A 20,695-nucleotide genomic window follows, 5' to 3' on the forward strand; every position below is an offset into this window, starting at 1 on the left:
CGACATTGCAGTCGCCATCATCAGGGAGCAGTTACCTACTGGTAAAAAAAAGTTACTTCAACTATTTCACAGACACCCCCCCCCCCCCCCTCCAACCATGCAACCATTCATCCATCCACCCTTGATACATTCAACCAACCCTCCATCCATCCGGTGAATTATTTGCCAAGGACACGGCTACAACCCAGAAGCCAAGCTACTTCTTAAAATAAGATAAATTTGAAACGTTATAAAATATAAATCTCGTTTAGTATATTCGCGGTGTTCATATATCATATATGCATATATTTATTTAATTATGCTCCTTTATAAACAGTAGTCAACATTATTGCAAGGTCAGTACGAGTAATATGCTAGTGTCTCGAATGTTATATTCCAGGTGTCTCATCTACTTTTGAGAGTAGATATTGGCCACACAAGTTAACAATTTTTAATCAAATAAAATTATGTATTTGTGAAGAAAATAGAGAACTATTTAAACGACGTTCAAAACGTTTTAAATAAGTTACGAAGAAAGGTGCGAGAAAAATTGCATTGTCGATACATGTGGGGAATTTATACAATCGGAATTGCAAGAAACGACGATTAGAAAATAGTAACGGCTTTTAACGGTTATAAAAACTCGCCATTCACCGACACAACTGTGGTCTTCAATCCACTAGACCTCTATCTCGCAAGTCATGCATCACTTTGCTCTAAGAGCTATTTCCGTCAATTTTAACACGATACGTTGAATTGTTGCTGTATGCAAATATTTTCAACAGATATTCACTAAGTTATCGTAATTATCACTTAATGGGGCCTTTGTCACCCATTACATTACAAGCAATTAATATTTGTTAAAAATATTTGTGACTACATATGCAAGACAGGTTTAGTGTTATATTTGTGGAAATATCTCGTAACTAATAGAAATGAAAAGAAAACTAAAATAAAAAAATACACATAACGTGCGAGACCTAATGTTAAAGACGTTAGATTATTTTTAATTAAATTTTTTAAGAATTAGCAGTCTCTCTTTCAGTAATTTTATTGTTTGTCACAATCTCCATTTTATAAATATTTTTTGTAGTTGGTATATTTAAATGTATGGCGGCAAAATGTATTTAAAAAAAAGCCTTGCATGTGATGTGAAAACAATTTATTGATTTGATGATATTCTGTGGGTCATTTTCCCTCTTGCTTGCCGTTTCCTGATGTATTGGAGCAGATGCGGAGAGAAGACAGTTGGTGAAGCCTGCCCGCAGATGGCTCTCAGGGCGGGTGGTGGCCTTGAAGAGGGGAGGGTAATAGATAGGAGATATATATGTATATGTAAACTCCCCCACCACCAAGGAAGAAAATAATACGTGAGATCTCGGTGAAGGCAGTATGTTGGATGATGCAAGGACTTTTGTTACAACACCTGAACTGCACACCACATAGGAAGCGGTGCATGTTGAGAATGATAATGTAACTGTTCACGTAATTTTATTTAAATTGCGATTTAATAATTAATGTGTATCATCTTAGCTCTCGTTACACGGCTTTGGTGGAGTACTTTCGTGAACGGAACGGAAGTAAAGGAACGGAAATGTGTAACCAAACACGGCGAAACCATCTGTGGCGGATAGCGCGAACGCATGTTCACAAATTCGAAGGGAAACTTTAAAGTATTAACTGTTAATTAAATTTAACTATATGGCCAATATTTTAAATAAAAATTTTTTGTCGATAATCAGGTACAGAGCCGGTGTTTGATATTTTTTTCAAGTCTGTTTCTCTTTTATCGGAACATTTTCATTATATAGTTTAAAAATTCTCTCTGCAAATCCAATGATTCGATAGTCCAGGTAGCTGCCCCGGTAACGAATTATAGCGGCGGGTGCGGAAACTACGTGTGATCCGCGTCGTTAAACGTAGTTGGAAATACAATTTGCGTACATTTAGCACGCTCGGTTTTATTTTAAAGGATTCTAAGTTAAATTTCGTGTCAAGAGTTTCGTATTATAAGCATATTTGCAATATAACTAGAGACCGGATTCATTTCGTGATAGGCTGAAATTCAAACATGTCTATAATTCTGCTGGTTCTGCTATTGGCTCGCGGTTTAACTGTAGCTCTCTGGGCCAATGAGAGACTATCGACCAAAGAAGCGTCGAATCACAAGCTACCCAGTGGAGACGCCTCACAATTTAGTACCCAATGAACACGAGTGTTTACTTGAGAAGTGCAGAGGATAATGGAGGCTATCCTAGAGGCCATTGAATCCGCGAATTTTTCCGGTCCCTAAATATAACACATGAAATTGTTCTTTACCGAGGTTGGATGTTACACATCTTTGGCGAGTACTGAAATACTCGCTCATATAGTTTAATTTTCTTTTTCAACTGCCCTCCCGCCACTTCTGACGGCACTTGGCGGTCGCTGCTGGGTCCTCTTTATGAGGGGCGCCGCATCACGAGAGCGGAGCGCGATGTTTATCGCTCTGCCGCGGCTCCCGGCAGCGCGCTGTCATTGGCCCCGGCCTCCGCCAATGGCGATTGTGCTGCCCCCCCCCCTTTCCCCTCTTCCAGACTGTCTGGTCTTTTATCGTGCCATTTGACAATTTATCGGCGCAAGAACAGCTCCGCAAATATTCACGCAGTAACCCCCCTCCCTTTTCCCTCTTTTTTTTTTTTTTAACACGAGCACACATTTACAATTAATTCTCACGAGCAATTAATGTCAGATTACGCTCACTTTCACAATCTCTTAAGGTACACGATATAAATTCTTTGAATGTAAAAATACTACCACCTGGACCCAACGTTAATCTTAAGTCATCAGATACGTGAGTATAATAATGCTATCTGCAGTAAAAATAGGAACTAATGGAGAGAAAAAAAGGTGAGAAGAAAATTTATGGTTCCTGTCGCCCGTGGACTAATTCCAAAACGATTTTAAACATTTAAACACGTTACCTACGTCCGTAACAGCGGTAACGTTTTCCACCACTACTTAAATAACGAATCATAAACAGTATATTATTTTTATTAAAATTATACTTCGTGGTTCAGAAATGTACGTCTGTAATGATTACTAGGGACTTTAAAAATTCACGGGTTCAACGACCTTTAGGATATATTCCACAGTCCTCTGCACACTGAGGCAAATGTCTGTAGTTCATGATTTATGAGTAGGGGCAGACATTTATCGCGAAAAAAATCTGAACGCCTATTAGACTGCAACAAGTTATACCCGCACCAGCCGGGTTCTTACTTTTGATTGGCGGCCGTCGGTAAGAGAAGTCGTTGCCTCATTTGGTCGAGCCACTCAGGACGAGTTTGGTTCCGTACTGAGTTACTGTGATTGGTGATTTAACAATTGACATGTAGCTGAAATCAACTCACCCAATCACAAAACAGAGACGATGCTACAGTGATTGAACTTACAGCTAGTCTCGGAATCTTTTCGCTAAATATGCATGTCCCTATTTATGATATGTTTGAACTGGATTGTCGTGGATTCGTTGCTTCTTTGACTGATGATTTCTCATTGTCCCTCGTTCCTCTAGGTAAACTGTGAGCCAATAGCAGTAGTAGCATGAAGGTACAATGGTTATAAATCTAACCTATCGCGAAATGAACCCGCGATTTTTTCCGGTCTCTAGTAGTTTTGCATATAGTGATTGTCAACATAGCGTCTAATTAAATGGCCACATAGAAATATGAAAATACCTAGTGACGAGTTAAACACGATGTTTATTGTATTCAGTGTATTTAGCGAGTACAGTTTTACCTGCTGGCAGATTTAGTTTCTACACTAATTTTTCTTAAATATGTTGCTTTGCTTGTTCGAAGATGGTGACAAGAGTTCATAGTTTATAGCTGTGATATAATTTCCCAACATTCTCTACTTCCTAGTAATTAAATTTAAACAATGTGTGTATAGGGCCATGCATTTTTCGCGATAACAGCTTTTTTTTTTCGCGACCAGCTGAGTGGTAAAACACTGTCGCGTTTTCTGTGTTTCGTGATTACTTGAGTTTCCCTCAGGTACGTGTCTACTGCAGGCACACACAGAGACGATCAGTGCGGAGGCAAACGCTTCCTGAATGGCCCGGCCAAACAGGGCAGTGGCTTTACTTGTACACGGCCGCCAATCACTAGTTTACTACCGGCGCGGGCATACCTTATTATTAGAGACCAGGAAAAATTCGCGATTTCAATGACCTGTAGGATAAACTGCATGATCCTCTATACACGCGGTAAAATTACATCTGCTCATTGGCTACTGACTCGTGACACCTGTTAACTGGGACGCTAGTGATTCGATACTTCTTTTGTTAAATGTTTTTCATTGGCCGAGTATCATTCAGATAAACTGTGGCCCAACCACTGACGCAGCAAAAGGGCAAACGTTTTTGGGTTCTAGACTATCACGAAATGAAATCCTCGAATTTTTCCGGTCTCTACTTATTATTTCAGTCAAATGAGCGTTTAGATGTTTTCGCGAAAAAAATTACATGCCCCTAAGTATCTGCCACGAGTTTTAAATATTGGGCTTTAATCTACCCTCAGTGAGAAAAAAAAAAGAAGAAACGTTACAAGTATAGAGTAAACGGGCTGACTGCGCCGTTCTTTGGAGAAAGAGAAGGTTTGTGTGCGTAGGCAAGCTGTTGTCCCGGAGTAAGCGACCAAAGTTATACCGGAAAGCGCCTGTCAAGAGTATCTGTCGTAGCGCAGTGCTCTTTAGGTCGTGGGAAGGGCCGCTCTGGCGCTGCTGTGCCGGGTGCGCACGACGCAGTTTTTATCTGCACGCGAGTGTACACCACTCGGAGGAAGCGCCGGTGCACGTGGTCCACGTGTTGTTTACTCTGGTATTGGCCCGACTTTGTGAACATCATGTGGGTTGTTGGTCTCACACGCCATGTATGTGTGTGCACACACACACATGAATTTCCGACAGGAATATGATTGTCTTTAATTGGGTGTCACTTCGGTACAGGATTCGACACCGCTTAAAACTCGTTGACTATGAAAGCTACAGAGTTGAAGTGTGTGTGTGTGTGTGTGTGTGTGTGTGTATATATTTAGCCATTGAATGAATATATATATATATATATATATATATATATATATAGCCATTGAATGAATATATATATATATTCAATGGTATAGCAGACGACCAGGAGCCAAAAAGTTTGTTTGTTTGTTTGTCGTCGCCACCAATAAAGACGATAAACAAACAAACAAACAAACTTTTTGGCTCCTGGTCGTTCTGTATGACTGATCTTAACATTTGCAGTGATGACGTAATGAGCGTTGGTTGAGAGCGTCGAGTTGAAGTCAGTGAGAGCTGTGACTCCGAAATGGACCGATTTTAAATTTAAATAAATATATATGTTTGCACTTTAAAAAAATTATTGAGTTTTAGGTTAGAATTTATTATATTTTCATATTTGTATTTAATATAATATATCATGTGGTTTATATTAGTACTAAACTTGGATTTTAAATTGGTAGATTAATCATCAGTAATTGCTGTAATATGTAATTTGTTAGTATGTTATGTCATATTTGATTCCTAGATATAACTTATTATCCATTGTTTCAGTGCAAGGGAAGGTGTGCACGCCTTAACTGCGCCAAACAAAGTCGGATAACTAAATAAACAAATAAATATATATTTAAAAAAGTATAAAAACTGTGGCCGTAACTGATCTGCGCGTTATATAACTTGTTAGGTTTCCAATGGACATTTCGAGTCTCAGCCAGGCTCCAATGCTGTTTGCAAGGTCCATTAGTTGATTGGTTGGCGTGTCAGCCGTCACAGAAGCCATTGCTAAGTTCTCCGCGTGTCATTGGATGGCGGTGAACTGTTGGTTCGTTGGTTGGAGCCCCTGGTTGGCGGGTCAAGTGCCGAGAGGGGCTGCGAAAGGGAGCGGCGAACCACTGCAGTATCATCTACCCCGCGGCGATGTCTGCCTCCAGGCAGTTCACGCCATCTTCGCTGATGGTGGGGCCTCGCCCTGTAGCCTCGCCACCTGGCGGGCTGCGCTGACGGGCGGGTGGCCTACCCACACAGGGGCTGGTTGAGTTCTTCCTCAGATACGTCACTTCAGCTTTGCTGGTGTGTGGCAGAGTTATTTCAATAAAATCTACTTGGGTTTGAGCCAATTCGCCATATTTACACGTATAAATCCTGGTACTTATTTTAATTTTTTTTAATTAACTTTTTTTTACCTGTGATATTTTTAAACGATTGATTTGACGCATAAGTTCATTAATGTACAAGCATTCAATTATTATTTTTTGATACTACTATTCGACGTTAACTTTCATTGCGTTTTCTTTCATAATGTTCTTTTGCATTCATAAATGTGATTTTTTATGGGTGTGCCTGAAATTCGGTGCAGACGCGATATCATTCATATTAAAAATGTTTGTTACATTCCATAGTAATATTTTGAAAATTTTTGCACTAATTTACGTTTAGTTTCACCAAAATTATTTTGGCAACTATTTTTTAAAAATATTTTTGTGTTAATACTGATAAACGTTTTTACTGTGTGGGTACTCCTATCCCCCATAACTATGTAGATTTTTTATTAATTAATTAGATGCTATGTTTGCTAATTAACAAAGTTCGACCGCTTGGTGGGCAGAGGCTCTCGGGTTTGATTTCCGGCAGAGTCGACTCCACCCGAATAAGATTTTTTTGACGTAATAAACGTCTATTCGCTTTCTACAGTGATAGTCGGTCGAATTTTCTTGTGAGACAGAATACCGTCAGATTTAAATCATCAACAACTACGAGATTAATAGTACGTGAACAATGGTTAAGTCCGCAATGGATATATTTTCAAACAGAATTATAGTTAAATTAAATATTAATACAAAAACATTTATGATTTCACGCCGACGTTTTCACGAAAAACATACGGCGTGGACCTGAACTGTTTCTTTCTCTGGAATTTTTCCTGACCGCACTGTGTTGTCCTTCAGCTCCAAGCTGCGGAAGGCATCGATATGCCTCTGCGGAATCACTTCGGTTGCCAGGGACATTAGAGGTCTTCTTCGAATCAGAAAATTGGCAGCGCTAATGACGGAGCAATGAGTGTATTAGGGAGATATATATATATATACATATATATATATATGCAGTGAAAGACTCCATACTAGTTTTAACAGTTTTCATACCATATAAGGCTGTTATCGTTTGATAATGATAATTTGTCCTTGATAAGGCCGTATCCAACGTAGGGAAATTTTTTAATAACATAGCATAGTGTTCAAAAAATTATATCTTTGTTACAGTTGTCATTCCCAAAAATTAATACTAAACGCTAATTAATTCACAAGATAAAAATTTTTGTACTGCCAATAAATACTGTTGTTAGGCATTCCTTTAAATATTTAATGTTTTAACGAATTTAAATTTAAAAAGCCACACAAGTATATAAATTGTTATCGCTAGAGACCTGCAAAATTTGCGGATTCATTGACCTCTAGGATAGACTCCACAGTCCTTTAAATACTCGCGGAAATGACACCTGTTCATTGGCTACTGACGCGTGAGACGTCTCAACTAGGCTGTCCGTAATTCGGCACTTTCTTGGTTTAGTGTTTCCCATTGGCTCACAGTTCCCCGGATAAAATGTGGGCCAATTGCAGAAGCGGTACGAAGGTATAGTTGTTTTGATGATAGCCTATCGCGAAATGTTTCCGTTATTTTGCATGTCTCTAGTTATCGCTTAAAAAACTATTGAAACCAACTTGCGTCTTTCAGTTTCTAAACCACCCCCTCCACTGTTATCCTATAATTAAAAAAAAAAACTATTCACTCCTTCCTCTTTGCCCACTTGTACGGTTCCATCATCAAAACTTGCTGATGCGCGTGTCCGCCTGGAGGAACTGGGAGCGGAGGAGGGGAAGACATAGACTCAGATCCACAAAGAGGAGGCTGAAATTCGGGTGTCGCGCCGCGCCATGCTCGGCACACATGTCAACACAACTAACTACGTCTTTTTTTTCCTCGCATGTATAATTTCGCTCGTTTCTTTTTTATTTATATTTTTTTGTTCGCCCCGAAAAAATTCTTTCTCATGAATGAACGGAGCAACCTTCCTCCTTCCCACTTTTCCTTCTTATTCTTCTTCTGAGCCGTACACACGGCGCAATGGGCTTTTAAACTGTTTCAAGATGTTGAATCTTTAACTCGAGTGCTGGCATGTGTCGGGCGTGTGAAATACGGCCTTGCCCTTGAGTGGTTCGTAGCTTTGTTTCTGTTGCTAATTTTTTTTTATTACTATCGGCCCCACCGCGGCGCAGACTGATGGAAATGTGAGTGAACTTCAACTAATAATTCAGTGCAAAATGCAAACTCATTGGGAAACAGTGATAAATCTGGAGTATCTGAGTATGAATTGTAATATTTCACAGGGTAATGCGGAACTGTTTTAATTTCCGTTGCTGCTCCATGCCCCATCTCTAGGGACCGGAAAAATTCGCGGGTTCAATGACCTGTAGAATGAACTCCATAGTTCTACGTACACTCGGTCAAATTCCACCCACTCAATGGCTGCTGTCTTGTGAGACGTTCCAGCGTAGCAGCCTGTGATTCGATAAAGCTTTGGTCGGGTGTTTCTCATTGGCCCAGAGTCATCCAGGTGAGTTGTGAGCCAATAGCAGAGGCAGCACTGAGGTATAACTGTTTGTATTTTAGCGTGTCGCGAAATGAATTCGCGAATTTTTCCAGTCTCTACCCATCTCACTTCAACGTATCCCTCGGGCTGGCCGGCCCCACTACAGCCACGTAAGACCTCGCTCAGGCGGGGGAAACCACACGTCGATTGTCCTCTGTGACGATGCGCTGCGCACCTGACGCGCCTCTCGCTCCAGATACAGCAGGGAACAGTTCCTCTCTTGGACCACGGGATCTCGGGGAACTGGACTTGATAACTGTTTCCCCCTCCCTCCCCCACTAGGCCGCGACTGTACGGACCTGTCCCGTGTGTTGCAGGCGGCAGCCGATGGACGGACAGCTGTACTGTCCGGCGCCTGTCCACTCGCCCGCCGACCCCGCGGACACGGGTCAGCAGACGGACAGGTTCAAGGTGAGTCCCCCCTACCCCTCCCCCCTTACCCTCCTCCGGAGATGCATCAGCAAACCTTTTACCGTTCGGAGAATTATTTCTTGAAAAAGATAACCTAATTTTATCAGAAAAAAAATCCCCCTTTTATATTTTCGACACAGAGTTCGCCGCCTGAGAACTGGAGTGTTCTATGTCCACTTTTTAAGGTTTTTTATGCTATGTACACGAAATTAATATTAGTATTCATTTGTACTATATCCACACACGTCTACGCACATAAAAATGTTTGTTCTTAATTTAAGACCAATAATATTTTGTTCTATGTCATGATATTCATACTTATTTGAAATTTCAAATGCTTATATCTCAGTTCCGACTTCACTGGACATAGAACACTACAATTCTCAGGCGACGAGTTACCTACCTAATTCAAAATAGCTTGATATATTTTATACTACTATAATATTAGGGGCAGGCATTTTTCGCGAATAAGTCTTAACTCCTATTAGACTGCAACACGGTATACCCGCAACAGCGGCTTCTTCCTTGTGATTGGCGGCCGCCTGCGAGAGAAGTCGTTGCCTCGTTTGACCGAGCCACTCATAGGACACGATTTACTTCTGCGCTGAATTACTGTGATTGGTGTTGTAACAATCGTCGCGTGCCTAAAAGAAACGCGCCCAATCACGGAACACAGACGATGCTACAGTGTTTTAACTTATAACTAGTCTCTGAATCGTTTCGCGAAATATGCATGGCCCTAACTATAATCTTTTGCTGATTGGCAGGTAATGATTGAACAACATTTTATTTTTGTTCGTATCAGACGGTAGATGATAGCATTGGGTCCTAACCCTACTCTTAAAAAATGTCAAGTGAGCCATTGTGATGTATTGAAGAATGAAATGTATGTTTTATTTTTTTGTTTTGTTAAAAAAAGTATATTCAGTTGGAAAAATTTCCGGTTCCTATCCGTCACCTTGGCGAGACCCGGCCGCCCAGTGGCGCTCGCGGCGGCCAGCGAACTAACGGCGCTGATAACAGTTCAGTTTTGAACGTCGTCAATAGATGGGAAGCTTTAATTTCACAGACGAGAGAGCCACACCCGAAGTTCCCCGAAGTTCATGCTCGCTTTTTTTTTCTCCGTACCACAACAGGTTTATTTATTTGGGATGTAGCTTACTCATACGTCATACGCCGTTATATCTCATTGTATAAACCGGTGTGGCATTAAATTTTGCGGTCGATTAGGATAGGTTAGCTACATTTTAAATACTTTAAAACATTGTGGATGGTTGCTTATATTAAGTAAGTGTAACTACATTAAAAATACTGTAAAATCATTTTATGGTTGCTTAGCAAATAACTTTTTAATATGTAGCTATACAGCACTAGGAAACCGTTTACATGATTTCACAGTATCTTTAATGTAGCTATCCTAACCAAATCAACCGTCCACAATGTTTTAAAGTATTTATAATGTAGCTAACCTAACCTAATTGACCATTAGTTATCATGAGTTGTCCAAAATAAACATTCACTGACACACGGCAAACGAAAAATATGGCGGCGTACAAATAAATACCGTTGCCTTGTTTATGGTCTTTCCTTTTATCAACACCGCCATATTTATTTACAATGAACAAAAAAAAAAAAACGAAGATGCACGATCGGGCGTTTGGCTCTCTCGTCTGTGAAAAGAAGGCTTCCCTCAATAGATGGGCTGGGCTGCAGCTGGTACATTATCTAACTAGCACAGGCGTGCAATCTAGTGCTGATCGGTCCTCACGACGGGTTGTAGGGTAATGACAGGGTTTGGGGCGGCGCCCTGGGTGACTGCCGGCTTGCCCCGCCTGGGACCCGCCCCTGCTAGGCGCTGTTGTGGAGCACCCTTTAGCCGGCTACACTTCACCCGCCAGGTAGGCTGATTGCATTTACTTGCCGTTATGTTTTTGACGTGACAACGTCTAATAAATCGATGAACACCGGCTGCACGCACGAAAAAGTGTCCCGTTACGCACATTGTTCCGTTACGCTGTGTCCCGTTACGCTCATTGTACGCTTGCGCCGCATCTATCTCTCTTCCACTCGACTGTTTATAAAGTGAAGTGAAAAGTTAATGTGGTTTTCATTGCTTATTACAACAACAATTTCGGCAATAAAGGTTAATTATTCTTGCATTTTAAAAATCTGATTACCAGTATAATTTCAAGTATTTATTCTTTTATTAATAAAATTAAAATGATTAAATTTTATTCATAAAGTATGCAATCATTTCATCAATGTTTTTTTTTTATGACGTCACGTTAAACTATCGTCCGTAAACCGACTTTACAGACAACCAAAAAGTGGACATAGAACACTACAATTCTCAGGCGGCGATATACCGACGCTTTTTTGTCTTGAACAATTTCTTCGGATGGATACACACACACACACACACACACACCTATGTGTGTGTGCGTGTGTTGGTGTGTGTGTACACATACATAAACAGTGCATTTTGTGCTATTTAGAAAATTTGGGCACCAGATATGCGTTACTGTGTTACCGGATATAAATGAACAGTCTGGCAATATTCGCCATTAAAATCCCCCCCCCCCCCCCGGGGTTGACTGATTGCGTCGTGATCATGCACTAGAAGTTCGTTTTCTTAATTTCCTGGCCGGTTACATCATTTAAAAAATAGCATCTATAAACTCATTTTCGAAATATTCCTTCATAAATGCAGTGACCTTAAAAAAACAACAACAGATATTCTGTTTTATAATGGAAAAAAAATTGTGATGTTCTTACTAATTTTACGGATAATTTGTTTTTTTTTTTTAGTCTTGAAAATAATTAGTGTCATTTAAATTCTATTTTTATTTATTTTTACAGCTTTAGTCAATTGACCCGCGAGATATAAATATGGCATTGTAAATAACTTAGCCGTTTAGTTTTTATTAGCTGGATGTTGTATATTTTACAGCTCCTACAATCCTAACAGTGTTTTAATTGGGATGTAGATGTAACCGACAAACAGGTTTGTCAGCGTCCGCATGCGTCTGGATACTTGCCAGGCGGGGAAATAGGAATCACTCTTCTGAAACGGTCACATCTGAGCGTGGCGCACTTGGTTCTGGTGACGTGAGCTCCCCGGGGTTTTTACTGCGGGTCTTTATCCGTGGAAGTGTCCCGGAGAGAGACGGCTCCATGTCGGAGAAGCGTAAGATGTACATCAAGTTCTGTCCCTGCCCGAACACGCCCGAATATTCACCTTCGGCCAACCTCCGGGATTTGTTTTATTTTTGCGCAGGAAAAATGAATTCAAACATTAAAAGTGGTCGGTTAGGTTAGCTACATTAAAACAAACTTTAAAACACTATTGACGGTTCTTAGGTTAGTATAGCTACATTAAAATAAACATATATATATAAACCCGAGGTTGGCCGAAGGTGAATACTCGGGCGTGTTCGGGCAGGGTCAGAGCTTGATGTACATCTTAGGCTTCCCCTCCATGTCGGGGCGGCCTTCAACCACCGCGCGTTGCTGACTTCCCTCGAACCGCAGGGTTGGCAGCCATGTGCCCTACCCGCTGCCTTGGTTCCTTAATAAAACCCAGCACGGACTTACTTAGGTTTTTTTTTTTTTGACGTGACAACGTCTAATAAATCGATGAACGCCGGCTGCACGCACGAAAAAGTGTCCCGTTACGCACATTATCCCGTTACGCTGTGTCCCGTTACGCTCATTGTACGCTTGCGCCCCATCTATTTCTCTTCCATTCGATTGGAACAACCATCGATTTTTACTTTTTCGAGGCACATTAAACTTGAAACACTCCCATTCGTTTCCTACTTTTCCTATCATCGTCCTATCCTTGAACAGAATAACACAGATTGGAAGAAGTTAAATAGGAAACACGTAAAAAGTTATAGTTAAAATAATCTCTTCGTGGAGTAATAAACATATTTGAATTAATGAGTGCAAATAAAAGTAAATCTATCAATTAAATTGTAGATTTCATTTCACTCCTTCTTTGTATCCATACAGAATAGTGATAAATCAATAAAAATGATTCAATTTTATTCATAAAAGTATGCAATCATTTCATCAATGTTTTATGACGTTGTCACGTTAAACTATCGTCCGTAAACCGACTTTACAGACAACCTATTTTTTTTAAAATATTAATTTGAACAATTAAAAAAAATGGAAATTTAACATAAGTAACACATGCATTGTAGGTACATACACTACAGATGCTCACAAAAGTTAAAAAAAATAAAGCTGATTCCAACTTATTATAACCAAACCCCTTAGTAATGTGCACGTGGAATAGATAAATAATATTTTGACTTAGAAAAACTATGATAGTAGAGAACTAAACAGAAAGTTTAATGTTTAAAGAAATGATTTTCAGAAAACCCACCAGAATGCAACTTTTCGGGGGGGGGGGGGGGGGGGGGGGGAATGTGAACATCTGGGTCATATAAAAAACAAAATAAAAAACCCACCTGTTTCGAGTTTTTTTTTTTTTTCAAAATTGTCCGGATTTTTTTGTTAACCGTGAATGCTTCGCGTGGCATTGCTGATCGAGTGTTCGAGTGAGGCCTGCGTTCATGTGAGGTCATGTTTATATGTATCCATATTAACTTCCCCCCCTGTTAAGTGCAAGCATAAGCATCAAACAGTGAAGCTCGTCATCTTCGATTACATTCATAATCACAACACGAGAAATAAGAACTCATTTCAGGTATTTTCATGGCATTTAACATACGTAATGACACCGGGAGAGCAGACACACATTTCTCTTGTCTCGTTCATACAAAATAAATATATTATAAAAGTCTTCCTTCTGCAAAACAAGCTTAAATGAAAGTAATTTAAAGTTCAGTACTTTTAAGTTTTTATTATTTTATTAGTATGTATTTAACGTAATATTCAATTATGTATACACATCTCTAAATATATATATATGCACGTGCTAATTGTAAAACAGCAAAGGGCACTGAATAAATAACTAAATAAATTAAAAAGTATCTTGAAGGCAAGGTTTAGATTCGAAAATGTAAGAGCGGGCTCGAAACCACTTACATCGATGTGGTGGCTAATTTATTTTTATTACATTGGTTTTTGTGGGCTTTCCTGTAATTTTATCTTTGGCATTTGCTGTTTGGTCGCGCGTTTTCTCTCCGCATGGTTACTAAACATTATTTGCGAGTTGTAAAATGTTACGTAAGTGATGCGAAATAATAGTTTGTGTCGTGTAACTTAACGGTTTTATGGAAGGTACACGCCAATTTATACACTAAACTTTATGAAGTAGACCTATCATGCATTTTAAAATTTGGTCGTTACACACCATGGAAGTAAAAATAAAGTACCATTTTTTTTTTGTTCTTAGAATGCACTTTTACAATTTCTTTTTGATGAGTTAATATACTTTTACAAAAGATTTTTTAATATATGAAATACGTTTTTCGAAATATAACTGAGTATTTCTTACGAATTTGGCGCATAATTTTATATTTAAAATTTTTCATTCGAGCAATTTTTTTAATCCATGGAAAAGATTATAATCGAATATTCAACAATTTGACTTTTTTTTTACGGTGCTTATTAATTCTCAGTTAATGCTGCAAAGCTATTTCAGAGAACGGTTTACAAATAACTCAAACTATTGGAGGTACTGGGACGACACAAAGCATAAATTCCCGGGTAAGAATCCGAACCCAGTATTACAGCGAACACTATTGTGTAGAGATACAGTCGTTTTTGTGTAAATGTACAAATTTAAAAAAATGTCTGTAATTTTACATGAATATTTATGTTGAATATACACAAAAAAAGTGTGGGCTCGTATTCGGGAGAAACGAGGTTGTACTTGCGTCTGGACGTTCTGATGTTTGTTGTTTTCCCTTGACTGTCCCAAGTCACTGCAGATGATGGCTGGGATTTTCCCTTCGCTAGGCCGTAGACATTCCTCCCGTGTTCCCCCGCGTGCTGTGGGTTTTACGTGGCCGTCTACAACTGACCACGTCTACCGGACGTGACATCCGAGTATGATTCAATAAAAAAAAAAAAAATTGGTTGTCTGTAAAGTTGGTTTACGGACGATAGTTTAACGTGACAACGTCATAACAAAACATTGATGAAATGATTGCATACTTTATGAATAAAATTGAATCATTTTTATTTTAATAATAAAAGAATAAATACTTGTAATTATACTAGTAATCAGATTTTTTTTAAATGCAAGAATAATTAACTTATATTGCCGAAATTGTTGTTGTAATAAGCAATGAAAACCACATTAAATTTTCACTTCACTTTATAAACAGTCGAGTGGAAGAGAGATAGATGCGGCGCAAGCGTACAATGAGCGTAACGGGACACAGCGCAACGGAACAATGTGCGTAACGGGACAATGTGCGTAACAGGACAAAGCGTAATGGAAAATGTGCGTAACGGGACACTTTTTCGTGCGTGCAGCCGGCGTTCATCGATTTATTAGACGTCACGTCAAAAACCTGTAAGGGGCTTACGGCACGGACGAGGTCTGGGCGCAGGGTCACGTGCTGCTAAGAGCACGAACTGGCGGGCGATCCGAACGAGCTGTGAGGCCGGTGTTACACGATACGTTTCTCCCGTTGCGACAAAAACTTCCGCGGCGATCTTTCCTTTCTTTTTTTTTTTCTGAATAATCTTTCGGCCGCTGTTCTTAGGATGCACAATGCAGGTCTCCCAAGAACGCACTAACTGAATCGAAACCAATGTGTAAAAAAAAAATCGATTTAGAAGACTTAAAAACGCGATGAGCACAGTGTGATGGATTTCCTGTTCCTGGCACCAGGATAGACTGCACAGACATGCTGACCGCTATTCAGTACTTGAGAGGATCTTTTTTTTTTTCCTTCGTCAGTTAAATTTTTGCGCCATTCAAAATATTTTTTTTTGTTTGTTCACTGACTTACATACAGTTCAGCCGTAGGGCTGGTTCTCAACATATACGCGTATACGCTTTTTATATATATATATGTATATATTGAACATTGCATTTCTTAATAAACAGTCTTATGAATCATAAGAATAAACCAAATATTCATACAAATTATAGTTACACAACCATGCACTTCTAAAGGAATTCATGTTTTGATTTTAGTTTTTTGGTAAGTCATTTCATTGTAGCGTTACAGAGATTTCAAAACTTGAAACATGATGATATTGATGTCCACTGACTTATAAAAACAGGCGTAATAACTAATAATGAAAATAAGCCGGGGAGGGGAGGATGTGCCAAGCTTCTCTGCTGGCGCGTGTGTCGGAGCCACTAGGGGCTGCTCGGTGATGCCGCGGGGTTGGATCGCAGAGGCGGGTCGAGGCACGGAGCGCGATGCCAGGCGTGGTCGCCTTCCCCCGCGGACCGCGATCTGCCTGAACGCCGTTGGGGGGTTCCGACGGGCGGGCAACACCGTGGGGGCGGGCCCCCCTTGTAACCTGCCTCGGGTGGAGGGCGGAGGGAGAGGGGGGTGGGTATCTGTCGCGCCCTGGATGGCGGGGGCGTGCGGCCGCGCCCCGCAGATAGCGATCAGGGGCGCGGATCACGGCGCAGCGCGACCCCTGCGCCCTCACGCGGCGCGCTTCCGGGATGCCAGCCCCCTCTTCCCCTGGCCACTCGCTCCCGGCCCGTCCTGCCTTTCGATATATATACTGTATAGAAGTCGCCAGCCGAGGTTAAAATTTCTAACACGGTTTTGAGGTAGTTGGTTGATTCACCGCCGCAATCGCCACATATCTCTAGGGCATCGACTTGTGGCGGTCCCTAGCGGACAAGTGTCGAACTCTTCAAACACCCCTTCCCCCTCCCGTTGAACGACCTGGAGCTGCAGTGAATGATGGATGGGAGGTGCGGGGAATGACAGCGGGCGACAGTGCTGCGCTCTAACGTGTAAATAGCAACTAAGACGATACAGGGCGTTACGGCAGCGCACTGCAGCGGTGAAGTTCCCAAGCTGCTCATCATACGCTTCTGAAAAAACGTTGAGTAAATCCTATCCACTCGCGACTTATATACAGTATATATATTCGCGACTTCTATACAGTATATATATTCAAAGGTCCTGCGCAGTTCAGTTCAGTTCAAAAGTCTTTATTTGTGCATTTTTTTACATGGGATTGCACAGTAATATTTGGTACTCCAGCACTCACCGCTCTTTTACCAAGAGGGAAGACATATTTAGAAAAAAATAACTATTAACACATATACATACATACATTTGCCTTTAAATTATTTACAAGTTTTTTCGGTATTACCTTGAAGGAAAAGTTAAAAAAAACCTTCTGCATTGTTTGGAGCCCGGGGCTCAATGTTTTTTTTTTTTTTTTCGTTTGAGCACTAATTGTAGGACGCACTATATACAAGTGTGTTTGTTATTACATGTGTTATAATAACAAAAAACGGGCAGCGGTAACCAGCCCGCGAGGTATTTCGAGCATCTCCACCGGGGGTTTCAAGCCATTTTCGCCCTACTGAAGACACGGGAACAGAACCACTAATTCCGTACTCGGCGAATTCATAGAGCGTTTCGTAAACATGCCCCACACTCTGATATCTTAAAACAGTTTCTGAAGCTCAGCACACCGTTTGTGTGCCCAGATAGGCAGAGTCCTCTGAAGTTGAAATATTCATTACTTTCCCCAACCCTTTCCAGAGGCAAACGTCTCTCGCTGTTGACCGCAAGGTGGCGGACTGATTCACACTGGACTCGCGTTCTGGAAAGGCCTTCCCCCCCCCCCCCCCGATTCCCCACCATGCCATGGGCCATGGGATTGTCTTGCCGTGGATTGTGTCGTCTCTATAACCGCGGCAAGGGTCGAGTGAGGTTCGCTACAAGAGTCCTTGTGTGAATGTTTTTGAGATGAGCACATCGTTTAGCAGCCAGGCACAAAACTCTATTAAAATAACGTGAAAAACTGCCCATAACGTACAAGAGAATTATGGAGAAAAAATATTTAAAAAAAAATAATAAGGATGCGCCTAAGTACATGAATCAAAACTTACTTATATAAACAATATTTTTGACCACAAAACAAACACGAATAATTAATTGGACAAATTGTTATTCATAATTATCTAACTATGCAGGGCGTGTCTGAATTTGACCTACAGACTTCCGCTGCAGGATCATCGCGACACAATAATTTGAAAACTTCTACGCGAGTTACGGTCTAAAGTTCTTCCCAGTGCTAGTACACGTCTTTGAAGTTGGAGCTAAACATAATTTTTATTGAAAATAATGGAGAAAGATTTACGATGGCACACCGAGCGTCTGGATTATGTGTATATAAATTAATATTTACAACCACCGCGAATTTTTCTCACTGTCGCAAAATAATTTTTTTTGAAATAATTGGGGGTTGTAACACGTCACCAAAGTATGCGTAAAATAAAGGTGTTTACCCCAAATATTTAAATTAATAAATCTGCAACAAGTAACGAAATTCGCGGGGGGGGCTTAGAACTCCATTCAATAAAACATAATCCAGAGGTCAGTGTTCAATCTGGAATGCGTTATCGATTATTTACAATAAAAAAAAACGTTGTTCGGCCCCAACTTCAAAGACTTTAGACCATGAGTTTCAACTTATTTTGTCGGTCGAATTCAGACTCATTCTGTACCCTACACAAACCTAAATCCCTCGTATAAGTAGTTCGGCTTGGGTCGAGTGTTAATTAACGGAAAAGTCAATTTCAATTCCTCCTCCCCCCCTTCCGTATCATTGCAATCTTCGAACCGCTTGATGGTTGACTCGTTCTTCAACTATAATTCGTTCACATAAACGTGGCCTCTTATTGGCTCACGATCGCATCCCTCTACTGTGACTAATTGTTTTAATCATCCCGTGTTTAACCCTGAATTCCCAACTAGCTTGTTCGTTTGCTCTCGAATTTTTGTTTGTTACCTTTGCGATTATTTTCAATTGCGGCGAGTTTTTAATTGAACCATGTAACCATTTGAATTAAAAATGTGATGAATGTAATTTGTGCTGCTAGTTCTGTTACTTCAGTTCAAATTTTGGTTTATTTGCGAATTCCTTGACGTAATTTTTCATAACTTTCTCAGACGCGCATTATTGACCAAAAAAAAATGTTTAAGACGGAATTTTTTTGCAAAATCTTCGTTTGCCAAACAAGGGGGAAAAAAGTTTCAAAATAATTTTTTTTTTGCACGAATGAAGTTTTCTGTAGTTTCTGCCTGTCGCTTTGCTCTGCTGCCTTGGGAACAACTGGTTGGTAGGCAACCGATCGTACTGGCCCGCGCGCTGGTTGCATATGTAGTACGAATTTCTCCGTCTTAGTGTGTTCTGCATTACACGTAGCTGCCTTTATTTTATTTCACTACGTAAAATCTTCGTCTTCATAAATTAAACTATTTAGAAGTTAGCTAACGTAAGTTTAGTAATTATTTAAATACTGCCCACTAATTAATGGCTTTCCGACTGTTGATTGGCCACGATGGTCAAGTCTGTAGCACGCTGTTGGCGCCGACGGTTCACTCCCACTGCCGTGAGTGGTTGTTTATTCTGTGGCGAGGACCCGCTGTCAGTTCTCGCGCGATTGAATGGAGTCCCGCCGAGGTTTTCTCTAAGGCCCAGGATTCTGATTGGGTAGGACTCGTACTTGGTGGGGGTGCTCCGATCGCTTGGAGCAGGCTCCAAGGGTTCCCTAGCGCGATGCGGAGTCGACGTGGTGAGCGACGACACAGCTCCAGTACTAGCCCGGACAACTAGGCCTCCACCGGACCACGGGTTCACTGGGTCGCAGCGTGATGTGGTGGATCGGGGAAGGCTCCAGCAGTGATGTAAAGTCTTAGGGCTCAGGACACAGCCAACTGCCTGGTCAGCTGAGCGAGGAACGAGGCTGAGGTGGTGACTATGCTGGGTTGGTGGTCCCAGCCGCTGGTCATTGCCGAAGCTCTAATACCTTCCCGATCAAACAACAGGGTGTGATCCCTAACAGTTCTGTTTAACATTATAGCTCTGGAATGTATATAAAACTAACTGGAAGTTACTCCCACACTACCCTGTTAGGGCGCAAATGTAGGAGGGGAATGTGAGAATGCCGGCCGTTAAGGTCGGAACAATCTGTCAGTTGTTCTCGCGCAGAGGCGCCCTGTTTCGCTCTCTGGGAATGAGATGGCTTTCTTCGACGCGCGTCGTGTCTGGGCGGTGCGTGGACGCTCCGTCCCGCCAATCAGAGAGCTGCTCGGGTCGCCCCGTGTCCTTCGCAGGTCGAGGAGGCGTGGCTGGCGCTGGCATCGCTGCACACGGCTTCGTCCGACCAGTTCCGTCACTGGTCACGCAAGTGATCACTAGGGGCAGGCATTTTTCGCGAATAAATATGTACGCATAAAAGGCTGCAACAAGTTATACTCACACCAGCGGTTTCTTCCTTGTGATTGGCCGGCCGTCGGCGAGAGAAGTCGTTGCCTCATTTGGCCGAGCCACTCAGGACGCGTTTGCTTCCGCACTGAATAGCTTTGATTGGTGGTTTAACAATCGACATGCAGCTGAAAGAAATTCGCCCAAAGTTTATGGTGTCAAGGTTTATGACCATGCAAAAAAAAACACAAAAGAGCTGTACTGATAAAT

General features: G+C 41.1%; 1 protein-coding gene across 8 annotated transcripts in view; it reads left to right on the forward strand.

Moving 5' to 3' along the window:
* Nucleotides 1-20,695, forward strand: part of LOC134543354 (rap1 GTPase-activating protein 1) — a 612,076-nt gene that overhangs the window by 463,568 nt on the left and 127,813 nt on the right. For all 8 annotated transcript variants that reach the window (XM_063388338.1, XM_063388341.1, XM_063388339.1 and 5 more), the window contains one exon: nucleotides 8,986-9,079. In XM_063388338.1, coding sequence (XP_063244408.1) covers nucleotides 8,986-9,079 — 94 coding nt within the window. The remainder of the gene's footprint in view (nucleotides 1-8,985; nucleotides 9,080-20,695) is intronic.

Source organism: Bacillus rossius (assembly GCF_032445375.1).
Source record: "Bacillus rossius redtenbacheri isolate Brsri chromosome 9 unlocalized genomic scaffold, Brsri_v3 Brsri_v3_scf9_2, whole genome shotgun sequence".
Classification (NCBI taxonomy): Eukaryota; Metazoa; Arthropoda; class Insecta; order Phasmatodea; family Bacillidae; genus Bacillus; species Bacillus rossius.